The sequence below is a fragment of the Elgaria multicarinata genome, chromosome 3 (genome assembly GCF_023053635.1).
Source record: "Elgaria multicarinata webbii isolate HBS135686 ecotype San Diego chromosome 3, rElgMul1.1.pri, whole genome shotgun sequence".
NCBI classification, from domain to species: Eukaryota; Metazoa; Chordata; class Lepidosauria; order Squamata; family Anguidae; genus Elgaria; species Elgaria multicarinata.
The window spans coordinates 1,126,167-1,151,369 of NC_086173.1; the positions used below are offsets into that span (position 1 = coordinate 1,126,167).

Below are 25,203 nucleotides of genomic sequence, written 5' to 3' on the forward strand. Positions count from 1 at the left end.
ATGGCATCAGAGGAGCGAAGAGCACGAGCGGGGCAATAGTGTGAGATGAGAGAGGAGAGATAGGAAGGAGCTAGACAGTGAAAAGCTTTGTAGGTCAACAGGAGAAGTTTATATTGGATTCTGAAGTGAATTGGAAGCCAATGAAGAGATTTCAGAAGTGGAGTTACATGGTCAGAGTGGCGAGCCAAGAAGATGATCTTAGCAGCAGAGTGGTGAACAGAAACCAACGGACTGATGTGAGAAGAAGGAAGGCCAGTGAGAAGAAGGTTGCAGTAGTCCAACCGAGAAATAACCAATGCATGAACAAGAGTCTTGGCAGAAAAGACAGACAAAAATGATCGAATCCTGGCAATATTATACAGGAAAAAATGACAGGATTTAGCTACTGCCTCAATATGAGGAATAAAGGAGAGCGAGGAATCAAATATAAAGCCAAGACTACGAGCTTCCTTGACTGGAGTAAGCATAACATCATTGACAGTAAGAGAGAATGAGAGATGAGGAGAAGGTTTAGGAGGAAAAACAAGCAATTCAGTCTTTGCCATCCAACACAGGCAACTGGAGGGCACAAGGTTGGAGAAAGCTGCCCTGCTGTTTCAACTAAAGAAGCTCATTGTTACGTTTTGGTTTTAAGCAATATCAAAACTCCAATATGTTGCATCCTGCCTATACCAGCTCTTTAGCAATACCCCGAAGCCTTCCTCTTGTCTTCTCCTGCCCCTCGCTCTTCCCAGAAGATTCTACCCGGGAAACTTCAGGAGAGGCCATGATTTATACTACTCATGAATCTGTTATCAATGAAAAATTGTGATATTTTGGTGAACATTGTGGTAACTTGTTTTGTACTCAGAACATGGTACTTTTGCTCCCTTCTGAGAGAGCTCCGGCTATTGGGCGGTATAGAAATGTAATAAATAAATTCTGATATTTATTCTGTCTCCTTTAAAAAAGACACAATATTTAAAAGGTAAATAGCAGTTACTGTTTCTGGCTTTTGTTATTCGTGCATATACAACATTTACAAGTTGTCTCTCTGCCTTAAGGCACCTGCGATGTGGTTCAACATTAAAAACCAACAGAGTGATGTAGCTTTCAGTCTTGTGGACACTTTCCTTCCAGTGAGCCCCATCAAATATAGGGTGTCAAACATCCGATTAAACATGCATAGCACTGAGCTGTGAAGCCATAATATCACAGACACATGGTTTCTAGAGTCCCATCATTTCAAAAGGGAAGCCGTTCCAGCGGGGTCATCCTATACGGACAGTTCAGCGGCTGCCTTCTCACATATCCACTGATATTGATGAGAATTACACTCTGCTGTGGTATACACGCTCTCTCTGTAGTACAGATAAGCACATTCCGCTTCCTTAGAGCCTGGGTGAAACCTAGGGGAGCAGGGAGGGACAAAGGTTACCTAATGAAGGTTTGCGTCTGCAATAGCTATTTTGCACAAACACGGCCATATAGGAGGCAGCTCTATGTTTTAACCACAGTGACTAATTAGATCAAAGCCTTTTGAAAAGTATACAGGGCAAAGATCTGATCTCACTGGTGGGAGAGTCCCTTGGAAGGAGGAGTGGGAGGGCTGCCTCAGAGGTAAATGCGTGGGGGTCTTCTTGCAATACAGCCTGGGAGCTGAGACCTGTGATGAAACGGATGGCTGTATGGTGGGCAGGTGAGCAACGGGCTCTCCTGCTTTCCTGCAGTTTTTGTGGTGTGTCTATCCCCCCCCTCCGCCCGTTCCTTCTTCCAACAGTCTCTCAGGGCATCCATGCTTTAGATCCAGTAAAGGGTCTTAGGTTCTTGGGGGCGGGGGGAATGAGCGCTTGCGGGGCAACCAATACTGTCAAGAAATACTTTTGTAAGCCGCCATGAGAGCCTTTTTTGGCTGAATGGCGGCATAAAAATACTTAAATAAATAAATAAACCACCATCACTGCTGCCTCACCTCCCTCACTTTGCTCTCTTTGGTTCTATTTAAAGCGAGGCAACCTACCCAGCTCACTACCCAGCTCTCGACGCGTCCCAGGTGCTTTAATTTCCCCTTCATCACACCTAGGACATAGCCCCTCCCTTCCCCCAGATGCTTCCAATCTGAGATACTCCAGATTGTAGAAGAAGCTGTTGGGCTCATTGATGAGGAGCAGGTAGGCCCATAGTTGTACTTATTTGATATATGCCCTTGTGATCACTACTGCTATGTACCAAATTCATACACAATTTATGGGTGTGCTCTAAAACAGAGGTGGGTGACCTGTGACACTTCAGAGGGTTTGGCCTACCATTTCCATCAGCCCGCACCAGCCTACCCAATGGCAAGGGATGGTGGGAGCTATAGGCCAAAATCTCTGCAGGGCTACAAGTTGCCAAGCCCTGCTCTAAGAAGACCTTGACGATGTGTAGCATAGCATCTTTCTTGCTTGATTCCAGACCTAACCATTTTTGCGGCATATACTAGAGCTGGGCAAAGAATGATCTCCTACTTTCACAGCCCCATCTGCAGGCAGCAAAAGTGGAAGGGCATTTTTGGCGGGAAAGGACATAGCAATTTGGAGGAGAGGATTTAGTACTAGAAAAGCTGAGGCAACTGTTACAGCACTTTTCTTTCCTAGGAGGATTCTACACGTCGTACTGAGGGCGCTTTATGCGCCCCCAGTGCGGCCTCAAAGCGATCGTGTAGCTTGCCTGGCGAAGAAACGAGGAAGAGGCATCCTTGCCGCCGAGCACCCCGCCTTCTTCCGCCGAGCTCTCTGACCCAGCCAGCGAGGAGGTAGGTGGGTGGCGACGGCGGCGGTGGCAAGGACGCCTCTTCCTCGTCTCTTCGCCAGGCAAGCTACACGATCGCTTTGGAAGCGCCCTCAGTACAACGTGTGGAATCCCCCCTTGTTTTGTTTTAAAATATTTTCCAGCTTCTACAAGTGGCATAGAGGTGCTGCAATGTGTAGGCCACACATGTGTGGGTCACTATATTTCCACACAATGCCCTTGGAACAGCACTGTATTGTGACGTTCCAAGGGAGAAGGGAGAGACATGCAGCCCGACCAGATACACTGCATTGTGTCATGCAAGACGCCTTCCTCTAGTACCCGCCTTCCTCAACCTGGGGCGCTCCAGATGTGTTGGACTGCATCTCCCAGAATGCCCCAGCTGGCTGGGGCATTCTGGGAGTTGTAGTCCAACACATCTGGAGCGCCCCAGGTTGAGGAAGGCTGCTCTAGTATGTGTTCAAGACTTGAAGGAACAGCACTAATATATTCTCCTTCTGCTCTTGGTTCTTTGGAACCAAGTCATTATTTTTCCTTGGACTCAAAATGCTGGAGAGGCAGATTTCAGATTCTAAATGTTAAGCTGTAAATCAGTAAACTTTAAAAGAACCCAAACGTACCATTTGGGAGTCGTCACAAAAGGTGTTCCGTTGACCCAAAACCACTGGCCACTTTTATCCTTATATATTCCAATCCAAAGATATGTGTTGGGTGCATCTAGAAGGGATTCTTTTATCTTAATTGTGGTTGAAGAAGAAAATGCAGGTTAGGTAAAATTAACTTCATCTGTTTTTCATTTATATAATTTTGTAAAATAGAAACAAAACTAAAGAATGTTTGTTTCAGCCAGGCTGGGCAACCTATCAGCCAAGGGTCGCATCACCTTTAAAATCAGGACTCTTAAAGGATACGTGGACAGCAAACAGAAAGGAATTTGGGGTATGCTTTTCCTACAAGAAAATCACCTTAACCATAGAATTACCTCATGGGATGCTCTGGTAAATTCCAGGAAGTGTCAACCCTTCATAGATGTGCAGCCCTTAAAGGCCCACTCGCCGCCACCCCTTTAGTCAAGGATACTTGTACGGAAGATTTCCCAATGGCCTGGACAAGGCTGTGTGAATGTGTATGCTTGGTTTGGGGTGGGGGGTGTCTCCTCTTAGCCACAGACACTCTAGGACCAATGCCTAAAAATTCCATGGTTTAGCGAGTGTGTGCGTATTTTTGAGCATATGGGCAGGTTTGTCCACATGTCTGCAAGGAAGCAGATTCCCCTGCCCACTTCTCGATGGCCCGGTTCAGATGACACTTCTGGTTTTGTGGTTAATGTAACCATGGCCAGCTGTGGTTACACTGACCACATGCAAAACAGGTGCAGACGACACCATTAACCCTTTTGTGGTTAATTTTTCCTTAACCACAAACGGGTTAATGCAGCACCTGAGTCCTCCATCAGGAAGAAATCATAGAACCCAAAATATGGAGTGGCAGAAATTGCCACAGCTGCTCTACTGCGGGCGCCGTGCCCATTGGGCATGAGTTGGGGGTGGGCGAGGTGTGTTTCTAAATAAAAAAATGCCCATTGGGGCGGTGGCTGGCCTGGGCAGAGGACGAGGGTGTTTATTTTAAAGTGCCCATGAGGGGGTGGCTGGGCTGGGGGGAGGGGGAGATTTTTTTTTAAGTACTCACATTTGCGCAGGAGCGCTCCAGCGCAAATGTGAGTACTTTTTTCAAAAACAATAAAACTCGCCCTCCCTCCAGCCCCCTGATGCGCACTTTAAAATAAACCCCCTCGCCCTTCCCCCAGCCCATCCACACACACACTGATGGGCAATTTTTTTAAAAAAAACCTCGCCCCCCCCCCCACAGCACATGCCCCTGATGGGCACTTTATACAAAAAACCCTCGGGCCCCCCCCCAGCACCCTCTGATGGGCACAGAGCCCGCAGTATAGAGCACCCGCGACAATTTCAGCCGCTCTATACTTCGGGCTCTATGATTTCTGCCCGTTAACCACAGACATGTGTCAGATGACACTTTTAGCCATGGGTAGTGGCACTAACCATGTTGCAGAACGTGGTTTGGCACCCTAACCACAATGTGGTTAACGGAAGAAAATGTTAGCGAGGTTGCGTGTCAGAAAAACACCGTAAACCATGGCTAAGGATTCCCTTAACCACTTTGTGATTACGCAGCATGGTTTAGCATGTCGTCTGAACCAGGCCAGTGAGTCATGACCCCCCTAAACAGGTGCACAGCACTACATTTGCTTGTAACGTATTACTTGGGCCTCCTCAATATACGTGCAGGTTTGTTTCTGAGCCTTTAGTTAAAGTATCTCCTTCCAAACGTCTCTCTGCCATCAGAAGAGCTGGGAACTAATGGCCTGTCAATGAAAAAGAGAAAAAACGAACGAAGGAGGCACATACCCATTTTTTGTTTTCCTCGTTTAGGATCAGGAGGGTGGAATTCCTTGCATCACAGAACATCTTACTTTCTTGCCAAGACTTTGACCCTTTTGAAATGTAGTAGCACGTGCCTCCAATCAAATACCAATTTGTGGGGCAGAGTGCACACTTTACATCTAGAAGAGAAAAGAATTGTCCTACTATTTAATAGAAACAGACTGCCATCCCATCCCAGGTGTTGCCAGAAAGTAGATCTCCAGATATTTTGGACTCCCAGCATTCCTGACCATTGGCCATGCTGGCAATGGTGTCTCAGAGTTGAAAAAGAACTATTTTCTGCCTACCTCTGGTTTACCCTGTCTTAGAGAGGTAGTGGATAAGAGACATCAGCTTTCCCCAACTTGGTAACCTCCAGATGTATTGGATTACATCTTCCAGCTGGGAATGATGTAAGTTGCAGTCCAACACGTATGGAAAGCACTAGGTTGAGGAAGGTTGCACCGGCTGGCCTCTCTCTCAGACTCAGTCCCCATATCTGCAACATGGGGAATAGTATTACTATTTGAATTACAGGGTTATAAGGACAAGTAGATAATGGCTCAGTTCAGACAACACATTTCTCAACTGTGGTTTTAGAACTCCACAGTGGAGTTTTTACATCACTGTTGAGAAATGTGTTGTCTGGAGAGAAAGGTCCATCCCATAGTGGAGTTTTTTGTTGTTTTTTTGGAAAACACTCCACACTGTCTGACTGAAGAAATAATACTATGGGGAAACATCCTCATTAGTCTGGTTTAGACCACCTCCACTTTGTTAGCTTTTGAACAGCCTGTGCAGTAGGGGGGAAATGGTCCAACACAGCGTGATCCACCTGATCCTGTCAGAGCTATAGCATCATCCTTACTGCAAATTGCGATTGACTTTGCACATCTAGGGCAGTATCCAATACTGCCGCTACCCCTCTGCTAGTTCCATTACACTTGGGAACCTACTGCTGGTGAAACAAGAACCAGCACTTCTGAAAGAAACCCCGGAAACGAGTGGAAACACTTGTTGATGGAATGGGACACAGGTCAGTAGAGCTCCCTTCTGAGAGCACTGTTGCAAGAGGAACCACTAGCTTTCAGTTGCATTAGAGGTGGGTTCCAGTAAAGTGCAGGCAGCATTGGATATTGCCCCTAGTGTGTAGTAAGCCAACAGTACATTGCAGATTGCATCAAGGTACAATCCTGCTGTGAGTTTGCACTAATGGGGATATTGCCTTAGTGAACTGCCACAAATTAACAGTTTATAGATTGGGCTGGTGAAACTTAGTGTTTGTCTCTTTATGTACAGAACTAGATTATTGCTGTTGATGTTGTTAATTTATTTAATTTATATCCCAACTATATACAAAATTCGCTAGGTGGATGATGGATTTACCTAGAAAAGACAATCCTCTTACCATTCTTCATGTTTGTTTCTTCTCCTTTCAGACACAAATATGATTTCAAGTTTAACATTTTCCTTGATGAATTAGTTTTCAGCTCTTCCCAAGTTAACTTGAGGTTTCCATACTGTTTTTGCAAGCTCATGGAAACCTGCATAACTGAAGTTAAGCAAAAAGCCATAATAGAAATCAAAACTTATGAAGTTTTAGGATCCTTTCGAACTAGAACAAGAAACTGCAGAACATTTGAAACTCATGATTTCTATCCTGTTCTTCTTAAGTAAGGCTTAAAAGGGACATAAAATGTTCTAATTCAATTCATTACTTATGAAATTTTACTGCAGATATTTTCTTCCAATAGGGCCCGTTACTCTCCTCCCCTGTTTTTTTATTTATTATTTTCCAGGGGGCACAGGGCTCTCCTGAGGTCCACCCCCTTCCCTGTGCAGCCCATGGCGACCAATCAGGGGGTGCCATGGGCTGTGACAAGCTTCCACTGCCAAAAAAAAAAGTCAGGGTAAGTGCCCAACTTTATTTCAGCAGAGTTTCCAGAGTTTGCCCCAGATGGCTTCACAAATGCGTCCTGCCACCCCGGGGTAAACCCTTTGTGTAGACATGCCCAGGGTTAAATCCAATGTTAGTCCTACTTAGAGTAAATCTATTGAAATGAATGGCATTGGTTAGTTGGATTTAACCAAGAGTGGTAGACCTATTTAATAATTTAACATGGGGAGATGCATGACAAAAGGTTGCCGCGCATCCCCAGCCCCTAAGCCTGTTCCAGGCTCCAGCCACCCTTGAGTAGCAGCCTTGTAAAACCATCTGGAGCGCACGGAGAGGCGGGCGGTGGGGGTCTTAGGAGCTGGGAAGGGATACCTTTTTTTCCTTTTCCATTCTCCTGAAAACTTCACCCACTGTGCACTAAAGGACTCATGTTTGGGGCTGACTGACAGCCGTATCCTGACTTTTACTACAACATAGCAGTGGAAAAGACAGGTTCCTTTTCCCGTTCCCCCACCTAAAATCTCCCTATTATGTGCAACACTTCATAGTATGCATCTTTCTGCCCCTAATCTCTCCTTTAGCAAGGGTACTGTAAACCAGGGGTAGGCAACCTTTTGAGGGTGTGGGCATATTTGAGAAATTATCCTGGGCACCACCACAAAATGGCTGCCATGGGAAGCTTGGCACAGCTGCCCCTTAGACTGTGTACAAGACAGAGCTGGGGCCTGAGCCCCAACACGCTAAACAACTGCTTTGAACCCACAGTTTTCAGCAACAACAAAACCCATTTCACTGTGATTCCAGCTGCCAGTAAAAGAAAAAGAAAAAAGTGTTGTTGTTTTTTACAAAAAGTGGGAGGGATCCAGGGCACCTCAGCTGCCACCAAGAATGATGTCTGGGGTGTGCACACATTGCCCCCTCGCTCTGCCCAAAGCTGTGAGGGCGCTGGACCACCCAAGTTCGGTATTACAGCTAAAAAAGGTGAGTTTTATTGCTTCTGCTGGTGACAAACAATGTCGGGTGGAACCCAATGGGCTTCTTTAAATGAGCGTTTTACTGCACACACGTGACTGGCCACTCACGGATGTTTGCAGATTATTCTGACGATGCTGTCAGTGTCCTGTGCTCCATTTTCGGGTTTTAGCGCCAAAAAAATAAACCTCAGAAAACCCACATCTTCTGAGACATATCAATATTTGTCAGGTTTTCCTGCCCTGTACAGGCAAAGTTGCGCTATAAAGTGCCCACTAGAGGGCGCGGTCCCAACTGCATTGAGGCTGTACAAGCCACGGTCACTGCTGACTGCTTTGGGTAATTACAGTTCATTGCACATGTGGAAGAGAAGCAGAAAGCAGAGCCACGGTAAGGAAATGCAATTTTCCCCCATCTGAAGGGGCTCCATGAAAATGAGCCCCCAGCTAATGAGATCTAGCTATGTGGTGATCTCAGGCAGCCAAATCAGAGGGCAATGCTATTCAATTATAAGTTTTATGCAAATATAGAAAATATAGATTTGACAAGAATCACTAAAAGATAAAACTGGGGGTGCCATTTTGGTTTCACCATAATTAGGAGTAGAGCCAAATCTATTTTTTTTAATGAATGGTTTAATTCAGATCTTTTTGTGAAATATCCCCTGTCAGAGTTTTGATCTGTTTTTTGGATAACTGCTCCATTATAGTCTATGGAAATTAACAAAAATACTTACAGTTCTATCAGTTTTAAGAAGAAAGACATAAAATTTGGCACCATGATAGCTCTTAAGTAGGGCTTTAGCCATGCCAAGTTTGAATCAGATCAATTCCCTTGGTTTTTATGATTTTTTAAAAAAGGTGGAATAACTGCTCCATTATGGTCAAGGGGAATTAACAAAAATCATGCTTACATCTTTTTTTTATTCTTAAAGATAAAGAGATGAAATTTGTCACCATGGTAGCTCTTAGGTAGGGCTTTAGCCATACCAAATTTGAATCATATCTGTTCATCCTTTGTTTTTTAGATTTTTTTTTAAGTTCTAGGTTTTAAAATTAATTTTAAAACAAACAAACAAATGCTGGAGCCATACCCCAAACTCAGGTTGTCAAGCCTCCTCTTTGGGGTCTTGCACCTTGAACTTTTTTTTAAAAAAAAAATCTTAAAATCAAGGGACAAATGGAACTGCTTTGAATTTGGCATGGCTAAAGCTCCATTAAGGTTTCATCCCTTTATTTTAAAAATGACAGAGCTGTAAGCATTTTTGTAAATTTCCATAGACTACAATGGAGCGGTTATCCAAAAATGGATCAAAGCTCCAGCGGGGCTCCTCTCTGCTCCATGGGTATTCAACGTTTTTTTAAACCATACCCTCTCCACTCCAAAAACTCAGAGCTTTGTCGAAGCTCCGTTGAAGCCTTGAATTTTCAGAGCAGAGCACACAGCCCTAATATTTATATCAAGGTTGAATCCTTTGCACAGTTTCCAGGTAGTAAGTCTCACTGAAGTCAATGGGAGTTACGTCTGACTAGACATGCATAGGACTGCAGTGTAAATTAATTAAACAGAGACATATTAGTATTTACTTACACATAATACCCAGCACAAGCAGACTCATCAACAGCAGTAGGCACAAAGCTAATAAAGAAAAGGAGCGGAAACGCCATCTAGAGGATGGTGTGGGAGTATCTGGAAAGCAAGAACAATAAATGAAACAGCTGCAATTAATCTTCCTATTTTGCAGCTCTCTGGGCGGTTTACAAAGATTAAAACTACAACAATATTTAACAATATATTAATCACTGCAGGTACAAGCTTACTTAATATAATACCTCCATATAAAAAATTCCTGCATGTAGAACATCAGCATGTCATGGAGAAGGGTTCTAGCCTAGCCTTTCCCTTCACATCCTAGTTTGCCATGCACGGGGAATTGGGGTGCGCATTCAACGGTTTGAGCCCCTTCTTGAAATCTGAGGTTGTGCAGGGCACCTCAGCTGCTGTTCTGTTAGGCCCTCTGAAGAGTTGTTGGGGATGGACTCAGAGGAGGAAACAGAACCTTTACAGGCAGAGTCTAGTGTCACGGCTGCTGAACTGGTGCCAGCTGGGAGTGGGGCCAACTCAGAGAATGAAGTGGAAGCAGAGCCAAGTACCAGCGTGCCGGTGATTAAACCAGCAGGGAGCTTGGCCAATTCAGAAGACACAGAGACAGACGCAACAAACTTACCTACACAGTTGTTTAGACAGCATAGGGCAGAAAAGGAGGCCCGGCGCAGGTCTCTGCGTATTTATACTAGACGCCAACTCAATAGGGAACACCTGTAGCTGCCAGGGAGGGGTATTTAGAGAGCTGGGAAGCAACAGGAACTTGCCAGAGATTAACTGAGCATCCTGGTGAAAGCTCTTGATTCCTGCTTCGGATCGTGGTGACCTTGTATCCTGATTGAACTTTGGAATTCGTGACCTGCTCCTATCCCTGGACCTCTGGACTGTTTCTTGGACTCTCTCTGCCTCTCGTAAGCCCTTGACTTTTGGAATGGAACTGGACTTTGCTTATGTTTAAAACGTCTTGTACTCTGACATTAAAGAGTTAACTGTGTTATTTCCTAGCACAGATAAAGACAAACTCCACCGTTTGTTCGCTAAAGTTTGTGGCCGAATTCTTGGAGTTTGTCTGGGCACGCTGCCCACGTTTGGATATCTCTCTAATTAGCTGGTCTATCGGCAGCTTTCCCGGACATGTTCGTGAGAACTGGGGTCACGGGGTTTTATTTACAACAGGAAGGCGGGGGCCTTTCTTCTGCATTCAGAGGGAGAGGCGGGTAACAAATAAATAAATATATTATTACCCTATTTCTTCGATTCTAAGACACACTTTTCCCCCCATATAAACATCTCTAAAAATGGGGTGCATCTTAGAATGCTCTCTCCACAGTCAGTCACCTGACATTGACCCCGCTCTCTTTTCAGGGGTAGACTGTCCATCTTTTAGTGTACCATTCCACATTTGGAGATGTATATGTTTTTAACTGATTGTGCTGCTGGTTTTAAATACGTATTGTGCTTTAATTTTTTATATTTTATTTTTAAAACTATTTTAGAAATGTAAGCTGCTTTACAGTTGTAAGATGGAAACTCCTGGACCCATAGGATATACATCATTTTAATAAATAAGTAAACAAACAGGTAAAGTCACTACCAGGATGTAAACGTAGCACTAAAGTTCCTGTAGTTAAATTGCAAGATCATTGCGCTGGTGACATGAGGGATGTTTTAGGGTGACCATATTTTGGAAACCAAAAAGGAGGACAACATGGTCGCCTCCCAAGGGGGCGTGTCCAGCACCAAGGGGGCATGCCCACCTGAACATAGCCTTGGTCACATGTCTGATTTTACAGCACACATTTAAGACAAATCTGTTCTACATAACATCTTAATGTTAAAATCACTGAAATAAAGAACAAGTGAGAGATTCAATGTATCTGAAATTAACTTCACTCACTCCTACTTTTGTAGGTTTTGCTGTACTTGGAAGCTTTTGCTATACTCTGTGTGATACAGTCTCCCCTTCCCTCAAATATCTTTTCTGACTGTATCTTCACTCATTGCAAGCTGCTGTTGTTGTTAACAGGGTTTGCTACTGGCCCCAGATCTGTTTCAAATTTGGTATGGCTAAAGCTCTACCTAAAAGCTACCATGGTGCCAACTTTCAGCTCTTTATCTTTAAAAATGACAGTTTAAAAAATAATAATTTTAAAACCTCATTTTTTAAAAAAATCCTAAAAAATCAATGGATGAACGGATCTGTTTCAAATTTGTTGTGGCTAAAGCGCTACCTAAATCCTATCATGGTATAAAGTTTCATCTCTTTAACTTTAAAAATGACAATTTTAAAAATAATAATTTTAAAACCTCAATTTTTAAAAAATTCCTAAAAAATCAATGGATGAACGGATCTGTTTCAAATTTGGTGTGGCTAAAGCTCTACCTAAATCCTTTCATGGTGCAAAGTTTCATCCCTTTATCTTTAAAAATAACAATTTTAAAAATAATAATGTTAAAACCTCAATTTAAAAAAAAATCCTAAAAAATCAATGGATGAACGGATCTGTTTCAAATTTGGTATGACTTAATCCCTTCCTAAGAGCTACCATTGTGCCAAGTTTCATGTCTTTATCTTAAAAAATGACGAAGTTATAAGCATTTTGTTAATTCCCATTAGAGCTGCTCTTTGGGGGGGGGAATCCGGATTTTCCCCTCCCCTCCCGGATTTGCCATCAAAACCCGGGCAAATCCAGTCATATGGTCACCCTACATGATGTTTTCAACTGTTTTGTATCTGAATTCAGTTATATCCCGCCCTGCACTGCACCCATTTTAAATAGCACTGAGTATCTGTTGAAGGAAAGAGTTAACCTTTTTGTCCTGTGCTCTTGCAAAGAACCCTTATAGCATCCAGCCAAGAATATATGGGTTACATATGAAGAGTTAAGCCTGGTCTTCCCACTGTCCAACTGAAAACCTGTCTCCCCGTTGAATTTATAGCCACTAGTTTACATCAGAAAATAAAAACACAGAGATCATACCTTTATCTTCCATGGTGTTACATTCTGGGAGACTTTCTTGTTTGTAAGGTCTTTGAAAACTCAACTCTGCATATGCTACTCCCTCTGTCATTGCTGAAGAGGAAAATTGTATCTTTTTAAAAAGAAAAATGCTGAGCAATTCTCAGCTTTAACCAGAGAGCTATGAACCATAGAACTCTCCTTGGAGAGAAGATTCCCTTTTAAATGAAATGTTGGGGCCCTGTGGCTGTACACCACTTCCTGAGCAGTTTTAAAGAACAACCTAGGTAACATCCTCTTTGAAAGGGAACATTCTGCTGTGGTTGATGACATCCATGCTCCTTCTGCAAGCTCTAAATATATGTTTTTTATGATTTGAAAAGCATTTGCGAGGGCTGGGGAGATCTCCCATGTGTGACTATAAATTGTGAGCATATGGAGAGTCTCAGAATTGTGAACATCGATAGAACATCATTTAAATATAATCAATTAATGGAATGCTTCCAGGGGAGGCTTTTTTGTGCATCTGCCTTATTTTAGGGAGGGGGGAATCCTAGTGACATCATCTTCAATTTGTAGTCCTCCCATGTTTGTCCACCGCTTTGTCTATCCTTTTTTCTTACCAACTACACAATGCCTATTAATTTCTCACACTAAGTGCCCCCCCTCCGGGGTCTTGCATCCTTACCAAGGGCGTCTCTACACCAGGGTTTTATTCCACATCTTTACTGGGGCATCTGCTTCCATATCGTTTGTGAGATTAAGATTGGCTCCTTTATACGTGCTTTCCCCCCCCCAGCGATTTCCTTTCTCTGTAAATTATATATGTTTCATTATTCTGCCACGAGATGGCGCTGTTGTATAGCACAATTGTGCAATTACATGCAGATGTTGGGCTAAATAGTGCCAGACTTTTCCTGATATTAAAAAAAAGGATAAAGGTTAGAAAACACAGGGGAGGTCCTGGAGGTTGATGACATCATTGTAAAGGAACCACAAACTTCCATGAATGATCAATCACAAGCACGCCATGAAAGCCTTGTGTAGAGATGCCCTTAGACTATTTTCACACAAGATGGGAGGGGGGAGCTCCTCATTTCTATGTCACCGTTTGCTTCTAGCACCAATATAAAAACAATATATATTCTGATTCCATGCTGAATAAAGCTTGATAGCATCTAACTCTCTCTTGTCCTATTCAGACATTCAAAAAGTGGGATACAATCAGCATCAGAGGGGAGGGAACCCTCCAACCCCACCCCTCTCCTCATTGCCATCTTCATGGCTTTCTACCCATGGGCGACTGTCTGGAAAGCAGAGCATCCTCTATCCACCCCCTCGCAAATGCTTTTCAAGTCTTAAAATACAGGCAGAGGATACTTGGTGTGAGCAATCAAAAGTTGTCATGTAGTTGATAAGAAAAAAGATAGACAAAGTGGTGGACGAACATGGAAGGACGACAGATTGAAGATGATGTCATTGGGATTCTACTGCCGCCACCACTGAGCAACTGTGTGGTTGCTCACTGGTAGTAGTCACTCTTCGTGCTCTCATGCCTGGGATAGGCTCGTAGGAAGAAGAGGTGCTGCGAGCTCTTGCCAGGCATCCATGGGCCATTGTGCAGTGCACCTTGCGCACCAAAAAGCATCAGGTGGCCAGCTGGAGTTTGATGAATGGTGCGCGGGGTGGGCATGAATGAGTTTGCCAATCTCTACATGATGTCCCATCTCCCAGACAGAGGAAGCTGGTGGAGATTTAAAATAGGGCATTTTGTGTAGCTGTACCCTGGTTATGGAATTCCCTCCTCAGGAAGGTTAGGTTGGCTCCCTTATTATTTGCCTTCAGTAAAACCTATACTGTTTCACCAAGGACTAAATGATCATGCAGAACAATTTTCTTCGAAAACTCTATACTCCCTCCCATCCGGAACCCCTGCAGCTTTTTTGCATACAGAATCTGGATGGCCATCAATTAGGACAAGAATAGAGAGTGCTCAGTTAAAATGTTTTAAACGAATTGCCACCTTGCCAAATGAACGTCTTCCAGCTATGTGCTACCAGGAAACGAACAATTGTTATTGGATGGCAATACTCCAAAAGCTCCTGTATAGCAACTACTTTCCTGAGCTGAAGCCCATCCTTGATAAGGATAAGAAGCAACTAAGGGATCGGCTATTTTGGATAGATTCTAGCAGGGATCTGCAACTAATTAAAAGCTCTAAATTCTCCCGGTGGTTCCCCCTTTTGAAAATGGAACACTTCAGAACCAGCTATTTGTCCAAACTGAGGACTCTTTCCCTAAGAAATGCTTTTATTGAACTGAGATTCCAAGTGATGCCAACTGCAGTTCTGGATGGACACTATCACAAGGTGCAATTTGAATGCAGACTCTGCATCTGTGGCCAACATCAAGTGGAAGACATTGTTCACTACATGTTAATTTGCCCTCTGTATGGGGACCCAAGAGGGATTCCTGAAACCCTTGTTAGCACACGGATATAGGAATGCCTGTGCAGAAACAAGGCCTCCTTGATGAGGCTCACCTGGTGCCAACGCTGCTATCTTTCCGGCGCCAGGTTAAGACTTTCCTCTTTGCCCAGGCATATGGCGGCACATCTTAATCACCCACATGTTTAGTTTTTTAACGGTTTTTAAATGCTTTATGTGCGTATGTTCTGTGTTTTAGAATTTTAAATTTTGTATACTCGTTTTAATCTTAATTTTAGAATTTCTGTAAACCGCCCAGAGAGTCCTGGCTATGGGGGCGGTATAGAAGTGTAATAAATAAATAAATAAATAAATATCTGAGTGATTGTTGTTGTTGTTTATTCGTTCAGTCGCTTCCGACTCTTCGTGACTTCATGGACCAGCCCACGCCAGAGCTTTCTGTCGGCTGTCGCCACCCGCAACAGTTATGTGACACATAAAGTGGCTCTGTTTGCACTGGCAGCAAAAAGGATAAGGAAGAGAGAACTGGACAACATAAACTGCCATTGAGATTTTGCTGAGTGAAAGCTGAGTTTTAGTTAGGGTAAATTTCAAGTTATCTGTGTATTTTTGAGGTATTTGTATTACTGTATATATGGATGAATGCTTTCTTTTGATGTATTTGTCATGGCCTTTGGCTAGTACAATAAACTTTGGATTGATTGATTAATATTGTTCCCTATCTCTAGAGTTGTTCCCCAGTTTTATTGTAAGGTATGCATTTTATCTGCCTTTTTTTAGGTTTTTCAATTGTTACATTTTATTTTTCTTTTCTTTTCTTTCTTTCTTTTTTGGTTTTATTGCAAATCACTTCAAGCACTCATTGACTAGAGAAGTGATTCAAAAATATATAAAATGCAATAAAATCAATCAATTAATAATAAAGGTCACCACAATGATTGCCTCCGTTACTTGTTTAACGGGGTCATGTGCCCTCATGACAGCATTTCTAATATTTCCTTTTGTAGGTATCCTCCTTAGTTCTTCTTAATCTCATTTGGTTACAAGTTCTCCAGGGCAAAAAAAAAGTCTCTCTAGAGTGGCCACCAACACCAACTCTCACTACATAGGAGGGGAGCATCAGAGTGCTCATTTGGCTGCTGTCTGCTTCTTCAGAGAGCTTCTTCTTGACATCTGAACCTTTTTAGTTTCGGTGGCTTAGTGATTACTAGAGAAGGGGATGGACCAGGATGCCCTCCCACAAGAGATATGCCCGGGTCCCTCCCTTGCTCTCTTTGTGCTGATTCTGCTGTTTGGGAATTATCCTTGGGGCAGGTATGGGGGGGACTCTAATTTTTAAAACTGATTGTATTGTTTTTATGCATTTCAAATTAGTTACATTTTGCTTTGATTTTTTTTTTTTAAAAAAAAGCAATGCAATGCTTCTAATAAGCAAATAAACCAACAAATATAGGTGTTGACATACCTGTGACTAGGCTTTGCCACTTCATACTGCAGGTTTCCCTCGAATTATCCCCTACAGCACTAAACTGTTGCCATTGTTGTTTTTGTTATTGCTAGCTAAATCACACCATGGGCAGCAATGCTCCTAAGATCCTTTGCATACCAGGAAATGGGTTTAAGGGGGGAAATGTAAAAAAATCATTAAAAATCCATGGATGACCCAACCCAATTCAAATTTGGTATGCTTGAAGCTCTCCTTAATATCTATTACTGTGCCATTTTTGATGTTTCGATCTTTAAAACCTACACAGATGTAAGCTTTTGTTTAATTTTCCTTTAAACATATCAAATCCTGCTCCTGCGCCCCCAGTGGCTGCTAGGAAAACAACAAATGATTCACTCCAAAAGTAGTAGCAAAATAGGTCGGTTCTTTTGCCTTTGAAGCACAATTAAAGCAGGATGCATGGGAGTACTTCACAATAAAAGCAGATTATAAGCTGGAAAACGTCGGAGTCCTTTGCACGCAATTCGCAGTGATTGCACAGTATAACACTGGTGTGATAAAGCTCTTAATATAACACCTCCATATAAAAATTCCTTGCCTGTAGAACATTAGTATGTCATGGAGAAGGGTTCTAGCCTAGCCTTTCCCCTCACATCCTAGTTTGCCATGCACGGGGAATTTGGAGGAGCAGTCAACTGTTTGAGCCCCTTCTTTAAGGTATCCAGTCACAGGTTTCCCATATCACATCAAGTTGAGCCTGGAGATATTATTTCTGCCGACATTCTTCTGTACGGAGTGCTCATAGGGTGTTCAATGTGTTCATTGCTGTCTGATGCAATTTTATGATACACACGCACATCTCTGCAGAAATGAGGAACTGTCAAGACAGTGAAATCAAACCCCACATGCTCATTGCCAGGCTTTTCAGCAGCAGTGAGTCACTGCACTGAATCATTGCTCTAAAGAGCACAAGACCGTTGCTCTCTGATAGACACATTTTCCTCTTTCCCTTTCATAAAGGGGACATGACTAGCTTAGCCCAGCCAGAACTTTGAATATTCCATTCTAGGCCCACAATCCAGCAAGTATCCTTTTCCTGGGGGATCCTGGAACTGCTTCGAAGGTGTAGGTGGGGTGGGGTGAGTCAGAACCTTGCCTACTTTTCAGGTGCTTTTTATAATCTAATGAGAAAGTACAAAAGTTATAAGATCTTTTTGACCTAGTCCTGAAATACAAGCAATCTATTATTTCCTTACAAAGATATGAATGCTAAAAAAGGGGTGCAATTTTCTGTTTTCCATATAATGTATTTTCATGTGCTTCCTTTTTTCCTGACAATCTGAAGAAAGAACAGTGAGAAAAGCACAGGCATTTACTTAATTAGCTAACTGTATCTGCACACTTCCCTGGGAACAATCCTGCTGAAGTGGGTTTTACTACTGAGTAAATGTACACAGAATTTTGCAGTTAGATTATGGGCCTACTCTGTTTTGAAAGGTGATCGCTGGTTTTAAATGTATCCAAAGCTAAAGATAAATTCAAAAGGAATGCCAAATGTACAAAAAAGATTAAGTTCATGAAAATGATAGAATGATAGAACTAGAAACTCACTGTTCAGATTAAGACACAATCTGGGGACCATGGGACTTGTAGTCCAACACATCAGGAGTGCACCAGGTTGGGGAAAGCTGATCTAGGATTTATTTCCTCACACACTGTGCTACAAAAATACAATACAACCTTTTGGGTCACATTTTTCCCCAAATGATTATCTTAATATCTAGACAGAATCATAGAATAGCAGAGTTGGAAGGGCCTACAAGACTAGGGTGACCAACTGTCAGGATTTCCCCGGATTTGTCCTGGTTTTTGTTCTTTCCATGGTGTCAGGGGGGATTTTCTATAATTTTCAATAATGTCCTGGAATGACACACCTTCCCCTTTAAGGCTGCCATTAGCATGGCAGGAGGGAGTGACATGCTTTCTTGAGGCACATCATTCCCCCACCCTGAGCTCCAATTGAGGTCTTAAAGGGGAAAGTGGGTCATTCGTGGACATTATAGAAAAGGCCCCAATTGGAGTGGATGGTGGTGGTGCAGAATGAAAACTTTTCCCCTCCTCCACTCCAATCGGGTTCTTTAAGGTGGCGGGGGAATAACGTACTTTCTGCAGGACTCAGAAAGCTGCTTCACCACACACACACTAGGTGTCCTCTTTTTTGGTTTCCCAAATATGGTCACCCTATACAAGACCATTGAGTCCAACCCCCTGCTCAATGCTAAACCCTGCTAAAGCATCCCTGACAGTTGGTTGTCCAGCTGCCTCTTGAAGGCCTCTAGTGTGGGAGAGCCCACAACCTCCCTAGGAAACTGATTCCATTGTCGTACTGCTCTAACAGTCAGGAAGTTTTTCCTGACGTCCAGCCGGAATCTGGCTTCCTGTAACTTGAGCCTGTTATTCCGTGTCCTGCACTCTGGGAGGATCGAGAAGAGATCCTGGCCTTCCTCTGTGTGACAGCCTTTTAAGTATTTGAAGAGTGCTATCATTTCTCCCCTCAATCTTCTCTTCTCCAGGCTAAACATGCCCAGTTCTTTCAGTCTCTCGTCATAGGGCTTTGTTTCCAGACCCCTGATCATCCTGGTTGGAAATACTACATTACTATTAGATGTATTCTTGGTCCAGATAGCTAGAAATATGAGCTGAGTTCCATGATTTCTCTTTAAGATGATTATTTATTTATTTATTTATAATATTTATACACCGCTCCGCATTGAAAAATTTCGGAGTGGTGTACAAGATAAAATGAAAATAAAAACAGAATAAAACAGTTAAAACAAAATTTAAAAGAAGCAAAAACAGAGATTTAAGGCTGCATATTAAGGAAAGGTTTCTTGGAATAAAGATGTTTTCAGGAGGCGTCGAAAGGAGTACACGGTTGGCTGATCATGATTACTTCCCCATCCGCCCCCATGAAGTCCCTTCATTCTCAGATTCCTTGGGTGCAGGCGCTTTTGCCAAGGGCTTTCTTGAGTGCTATTTGGACATCTTTGTTTCTCAGGCTGTAAACCAGGGGGTTCAACAAGGGCGTCACCATTGTGTAAGAGACAGAAATCAAAGTGTCTTCATCCAAAGTGTATCTGGATTTGGGCCTTAGGTAGATAATGGAAGCACATCCAAAGTGCACAATGACCACAATAAGGTGAGAGGCACAAGTAGAAAAGGCCTTGTGCTTCCCAGCTGCAGTGGGGATTTTCAAGATAGCATTTAGGATTAAAATATATGAGAGAAGTATGAACAGGAAGGAGCAAAACACCACCAAAAAACAAATAATAAAAATGACAATCTCTCCTATATAGTTTCTGTCACAGGCTAGTGCAAGCAAAGGTGCTAAATCACAAAAGAAGTGGTTGATTTTATTTGGTCCACAGAAAGGCAAAGTAAATATGATTATTGACTCTGATATGGAAAAAAGAAATCCAGTTGTTGCTGAAAAAGCAACTAGTTTGGTACAGAATCTTTGATTCATGAGAACCTGATAATGTAAAGGCTTGCATACGGACACATATCTATCGTACCCCATCACTGCCAGAAGCATACAATTTGCACAGCCAAAGCCCAGGAAAATGCACATCTGAGTGGCACAGCCCACAAATGAAATAGTCTTCCTTTCTCTTAGAAGGTTTGCAAGCATGTTAGGGATAATGATGAGCGTGTAGCAGATTTCTGAAAAGGAGAGGATGGAGAGGAAGAAATACATGGGGGTGTGAAGACTGTGGTCAAGCCTTATTGTAGTGATGATGACGATATTTCCAGCTAAAGTTACCACGTACATGAGGGAGAACAATACAAACAACATAATCTGTAGCTTTGGGAAACTGGAAAAGCCAGCTAGGATGAATTCTGTCATCACCACTGTTTGGTTTTCTCTTCCCATTGATGTAGAATCTGAAAAGAAACAAATCGCAACACTGACAATTGACGAATATTTTTTTGGGGGGAGGAAACTATTTGGGATATGGCTGCTGGTCAGTGAGGCATAAGACCTGGGCAGGATCTACACTACTGCTTATAACGGTTTATAATGGTTTTGACAACTGTTCAGACCCAGGACACGTTACCTATGCCGTTTTCAAACCATTTTAAAATGTTGAATTCTGCTTGGTGTAGATCTGGCCCAGGTTTAAAAATGACAATTTCTATAGAAATAAAATGCCAGCTATCAGAAAACAACTTGGCACAGTTAATTACCTCCAGTGGAAGTTCTCCATACTTAATTTATTAATTAAGAAGTTCGTGAAGCTAATGGATGCCTGGCTACAAGTCACCAGTTGCCAAGCATGTGCAGAAAGTTAGTCTTACCAGGTGACATGGGGGGGGGGCTGTGTAGTGAGATGAAAAGGTTGTGAGGACTTCCCAGTATTCACATCATTTCAGCATTAACACCACCACAAAGTATTATAATTTTTAAGTTCAAGTTCTACCAGTACATTTTTGTATTGACCTAATTAGAGAAAAATTGACCATTGAGAACACCATGGAGAAAGTTTTCTTGAGTTTTCCTATATTCAAAATACTTATTCCATATTTAACATTCCTTCCTTGTATAGCAATTCAGTATTGGCTCCGCAATAATGAACGCATAAAACTGCTTTAAAAAAATAATAATTATCAAGTTCAGCAATGGCTGTTCAAGCTTGAAGTAACTTCTAAGAGTCTCAGACAGTGTTTTCCTCCAGTCCTGCTACCTTAGAACTTTTAATACAAGGGTAGCCTTCCAGATATTGTTGGACTACAACTCCCATCATACCTGACCATTGGTTGGATTGATGGGAGTTAGAGTCCAACAAATGAACTGTGTAGTGATTCAAGAGTGCTTTAATCACTACACAGTGATTTACACAGTGCTTTAAAAATCACTACACAGTACTTTAAAAATGTTGAAGAGCCCAGTGCTCTTCAACATTTTTATTAATGATTTGGATGAGGAGGTGCAGGGAATGCTTATCAAATTTGCAGATGACACCAAATTGGGTGGGATAGCTAATACCCTGGAGGACAGAAACAAACTTCAAAGTGATCTTGATAGGCTGGGCTGAAAACAACAGAATGAAATCGAATAAGGATAAATGCCAAGTTCTACATTTAGGAAATAGAAACCAAATGCACAGTTAAAAGATGGGGGATACTTGGCTCAGCAATACTACAAATGAGAAGGATCTTGGAATTGTTGTAGATTGCAAGCTGAATATGAGCCAACAGTCCGATATGGCTGCAAGAAAGGCAAATGCTATTTTGGGATGCATTAATAGAAGTATAGCTTCCAAATCACGTGAGGTACTAGTTCCTCTCTTTTCGGCCCTGGTTAGGCCTCATCTAGCGTATTGCGTCCAGTTCTGGGCTCCACAATTCAAGAAGGACGCAGACAAGCTGGAGCGTGTTCAGAGGAGGGCAACCAGGATGATCAGGGGTCTGGAAACAAAGCCCTATGAAGAGAGACTGAAAGAACTGGGCATGTTTAGCCTGGAGAAGAGAAGATTGAGGGAAGACATGATAGCAGTCTTCAAATACTTAAAAGGTTGTCACACAGAGGAGGGCCAGGATCTCTTCTCGATTCTCCCAGAGTGCAGGACACGGAATAATGGGCTCAAGTTAAAGGAAGCCAGATTCCAGCTGGACATCAGGAAAAACTTCCTGACTGTTAGAGCAGTATGACAATGGAGTCAGTTACCTAGGGAGGTTGTGGGTTCTCCCACACTAGAGGCCTTCAAGAGGCAACTGGGCAACCATCTGTCAGGGATGCTTTAGGGTGGATTCCTGCATTGAGCAGGGGGTTGGACTCAATGGCTTTGTAGGCTCCTTCCAACTCTGCTATTCTATGATTCTATGAAAGTATTGGATTGGGACTTGGGAGACCTGGGTTCTGGTCCCCACTCGGCCATGGAAGCTCACTAGGTGACTTTGAGCAAGTCACAGACTCTCAGCCTAATCTACCTCACAGGATTGTTGTGAGGATAAAATGGAGGTGGAAGGGGACAAACATGACACCTTGGGCTCCTTGGAGGAAAAGGCAGGATATAAATGTAGTAATAATAATAATAATAACAACAACAACAACAACAACAACAACTTATTACTGCTTCTCCCTCTGGATTGAGGTGGAGAACAACGTTAAATAATTAAATAATAAACTAACAAACGAACACCTGGTGGGTGACAGATCCCCCACCCCTGTTTTAAGGGAGATGCTTCTCATGAGGACCTTCTTCATGAGCAGAGCAGGTCCTCTAACATTGAGGCAGTGGGGCCTTCAGAATATAAAATACATGCCCATAATCAGTGAAATCAGGGAAGAATGTGGCTGACTATGGTTGCTTCCAGAAGAGGCATTTATTGTTCAAAGGCTCATTTATGACATTTCACACAGGTTCCAGGCGTCATTGTTTGCCACTTGTAACCCTCTAATGTTTCCCCACTGCTTCTTTTATCTTTTTTCCTTACCAGAAAAGATCTGTAGAGGAGGAAAAGATGGAATAGCTGCATAGTGCCTTTTGACTGGTCGCACCAGGAGCCCTCCATCTGGAAGCACCCTATAACTACTTTGATATTACTCTCATCTTTCTTTGAACTTAAAGTACTATAGACCGGAGCATCTGAATGCAGAAGCACCTGCAGGTCGGCCAAAACCAGTTGAACCTCAAACTGCAAAAATGTTCTTCAGCTATCAATCAATAAGATTACATAAAGTACATTTCTTACATAGAAGTTGATGGGCTGTTCCAAGTAATAGCAATGTGTCACAATATCCTTCTTATAAGGTTTGTATCCAGCTTGGAGCAAAATAAATAAGTTTCTAAATCCCCCTGGATAATATCTCAATGGTGTTTCAAAGCTTAAAATATACCAACCATGATATTAGCAATGGGAGCTGTTAACATTTACAAATAATAATTAACAATACAATACAGTTCATGTAGCTCTTGGGAAAAGCTCTACCAAAGATTTTTTAAAAAGGAGGAACAACCCTATGCTGGCTTTTATGAAAATGTGGGGATGGTTCTTCTATGTCGTTATATCCATGGCGTAGGCACAAAGAACTTTAACAACAAAACTGAAATTTCACATTGCTTATGACAATTGGATTGTGGGCAGGGACTTCAATGAGGTCTTAGACCCTTTGTTGGATAGGAGTATGCCTCCCGCCAAAGCCAAACAGCTGTGAGGGACACATCCCAGGCTTACATGGTTGAATTTGGTTTGACTGATGCTTGGACCCAATCTACACTGGTGATTTAGTATGGAGGGAAAGCACATCAGGGTATTTATTTATTTATTTGCAATATTTATATACTAGGGTGATCATATGAAAAGGAGGACAGGGCTCCTGTGTCTTTAACAGTTGTATTGAAAAAGAAATGTCAGCAGGTGTCATTTGTATATATGGGGAACCTGATGAAATTTCCTCTTCATCACAACAATCAAAGCTGCAGGTGCCCTGCCCTCTTTTAAATCTGGTCACTCTAGTATAGCTCCTGCAGCTTTCACTGTTGTGATGAAGAGGGAATTTCACCAGGTTCTCCATCTATACAAATGACACCTGCTGAAATTCCCTTTTCTATGCAACTGTTAAAGATAAAGGAGCCCTGTCCTCCTTTTCATAGGGTCACCCTATTATATAGGCATGTGCTCCGCTCCGATTAGGAGCGGAGAAGCAGTAGCGGATTGGCCTGCTCCGCCTTACCCAGAGGCGGAGTAGAAGCGGACCGCGGACCCCTAGAAGCAAGGCGAAGAGAAGCGACCATTTTTCGGAGCTCCTAGTTCAGGCGGAGCGCTCCGATCGCCATCTTGAAAACATTTCACCCATAGGATTGCATTGCGGGAAATAATCGTGGATAACTGGGTTGTTTTTGAAGCTATCATTCTTGAAATTCTTGTGCTCAGAGAGTCGTGGATGGCGGTCATTTTGAGACTACTCTCACCTCTCTGTGTCATGCGGGTCGCGTGCTAGAATTTTTTACAAATCGGGTAAACAAACGGACAGCGTGGGTCAAACGGCGGTTTTCGCCCATAGGATTGCATTGAGGAAAAGAATCGGGGACAACTGGGTTGATTTTTAAGCTATCGTTCTGAAAATTCTTGTGCACAGAGAGTCATGGATGGGGGTCATTTTGAGACTACTCTCACCTCTCTGCGTGGTGCGGGTCGAGCGCTAGAATTTTTTAAAAAATCAGCGGGAAAAATACCTTTTTCAAAGGGCTGAGGGGCTGAGTCAGCTCCCGGTCATGATCACATGATCCCAAAGTTGGAGGAGGGCATAGGCAAAATGGGTAACTTGGGATTCTGGGAAACTTCTCTTTCTTCATCTGAACGGACTTTTCCCAGGGTTTTTTAACACAGTAGCCCCACCAAATGCACAAACACAACCTGAATTCATATACTAAGCCAATAATAAGAGATAGAAACACAGCACTGCTACCCACCCTAACTTTGGGGAACAACTGAAAAGATGTGGTGCAAGGGGATGAGCTCCCCTAGGGCATCTCATCGTGGACGTGCCCCCACTCTCTCCTGCACTGGAAGGCCATTAGAGCCTTCCAAAGAGAGTAACCCGGTGGAGCATTGCCTATCATGAGTCGAAGTGAGCGTTCTACTTCTCTCTTAGTGG

At 42.8% G+C, this 25,203-nt stretch overlaps 2 protein-coding genes across 2 annotated transcripts; both read right to left on the bottom strand.

The window, feature by feature from the left end:
- Positions 1 to 1,255: 1,255 nt before the first annotated feature.
- Positions 1,256 to 14,264, bottom strand: LOC134397007 (CD209 antigen-like protein E). Its single transcript, XM_063123617.1, has 5 exons — positions 14,174 to 14,264; positions 6,622 to 6,765; positions 5,199 to 5,353; positions 3,390 to 3,505; positions 1,256 to 1,388 (listed from the first exon to the last, which is right to left on the bottom strand). The coding sequence occupies exons 1-5, from the start codon at positions 14,262 to 14,264 to the stop codon at positions 1,256 to 1,258; spliced, it is 639 nt and encodes a 212-aa protein (XP_062979687.1).
- A 5,263-nt stretch (positions 14,265 to 19,527) lies between these two features.
- On the bottom strand, positions 19,528 to 20,475 carry LOC134397008 (olfactory receptor 10T2-like). Its single transcript, XM_063123618.1, has one exon. It carries the CDS (start codon positions 20,473 to 20,475, stop codon positions 19,528 to 19,530), a length of 948 nt encoding a protein of 315 aa, XP_062979688.1.
- Positions 20,476 to 25,203: the final 4,728 nt, after the last annotated feature.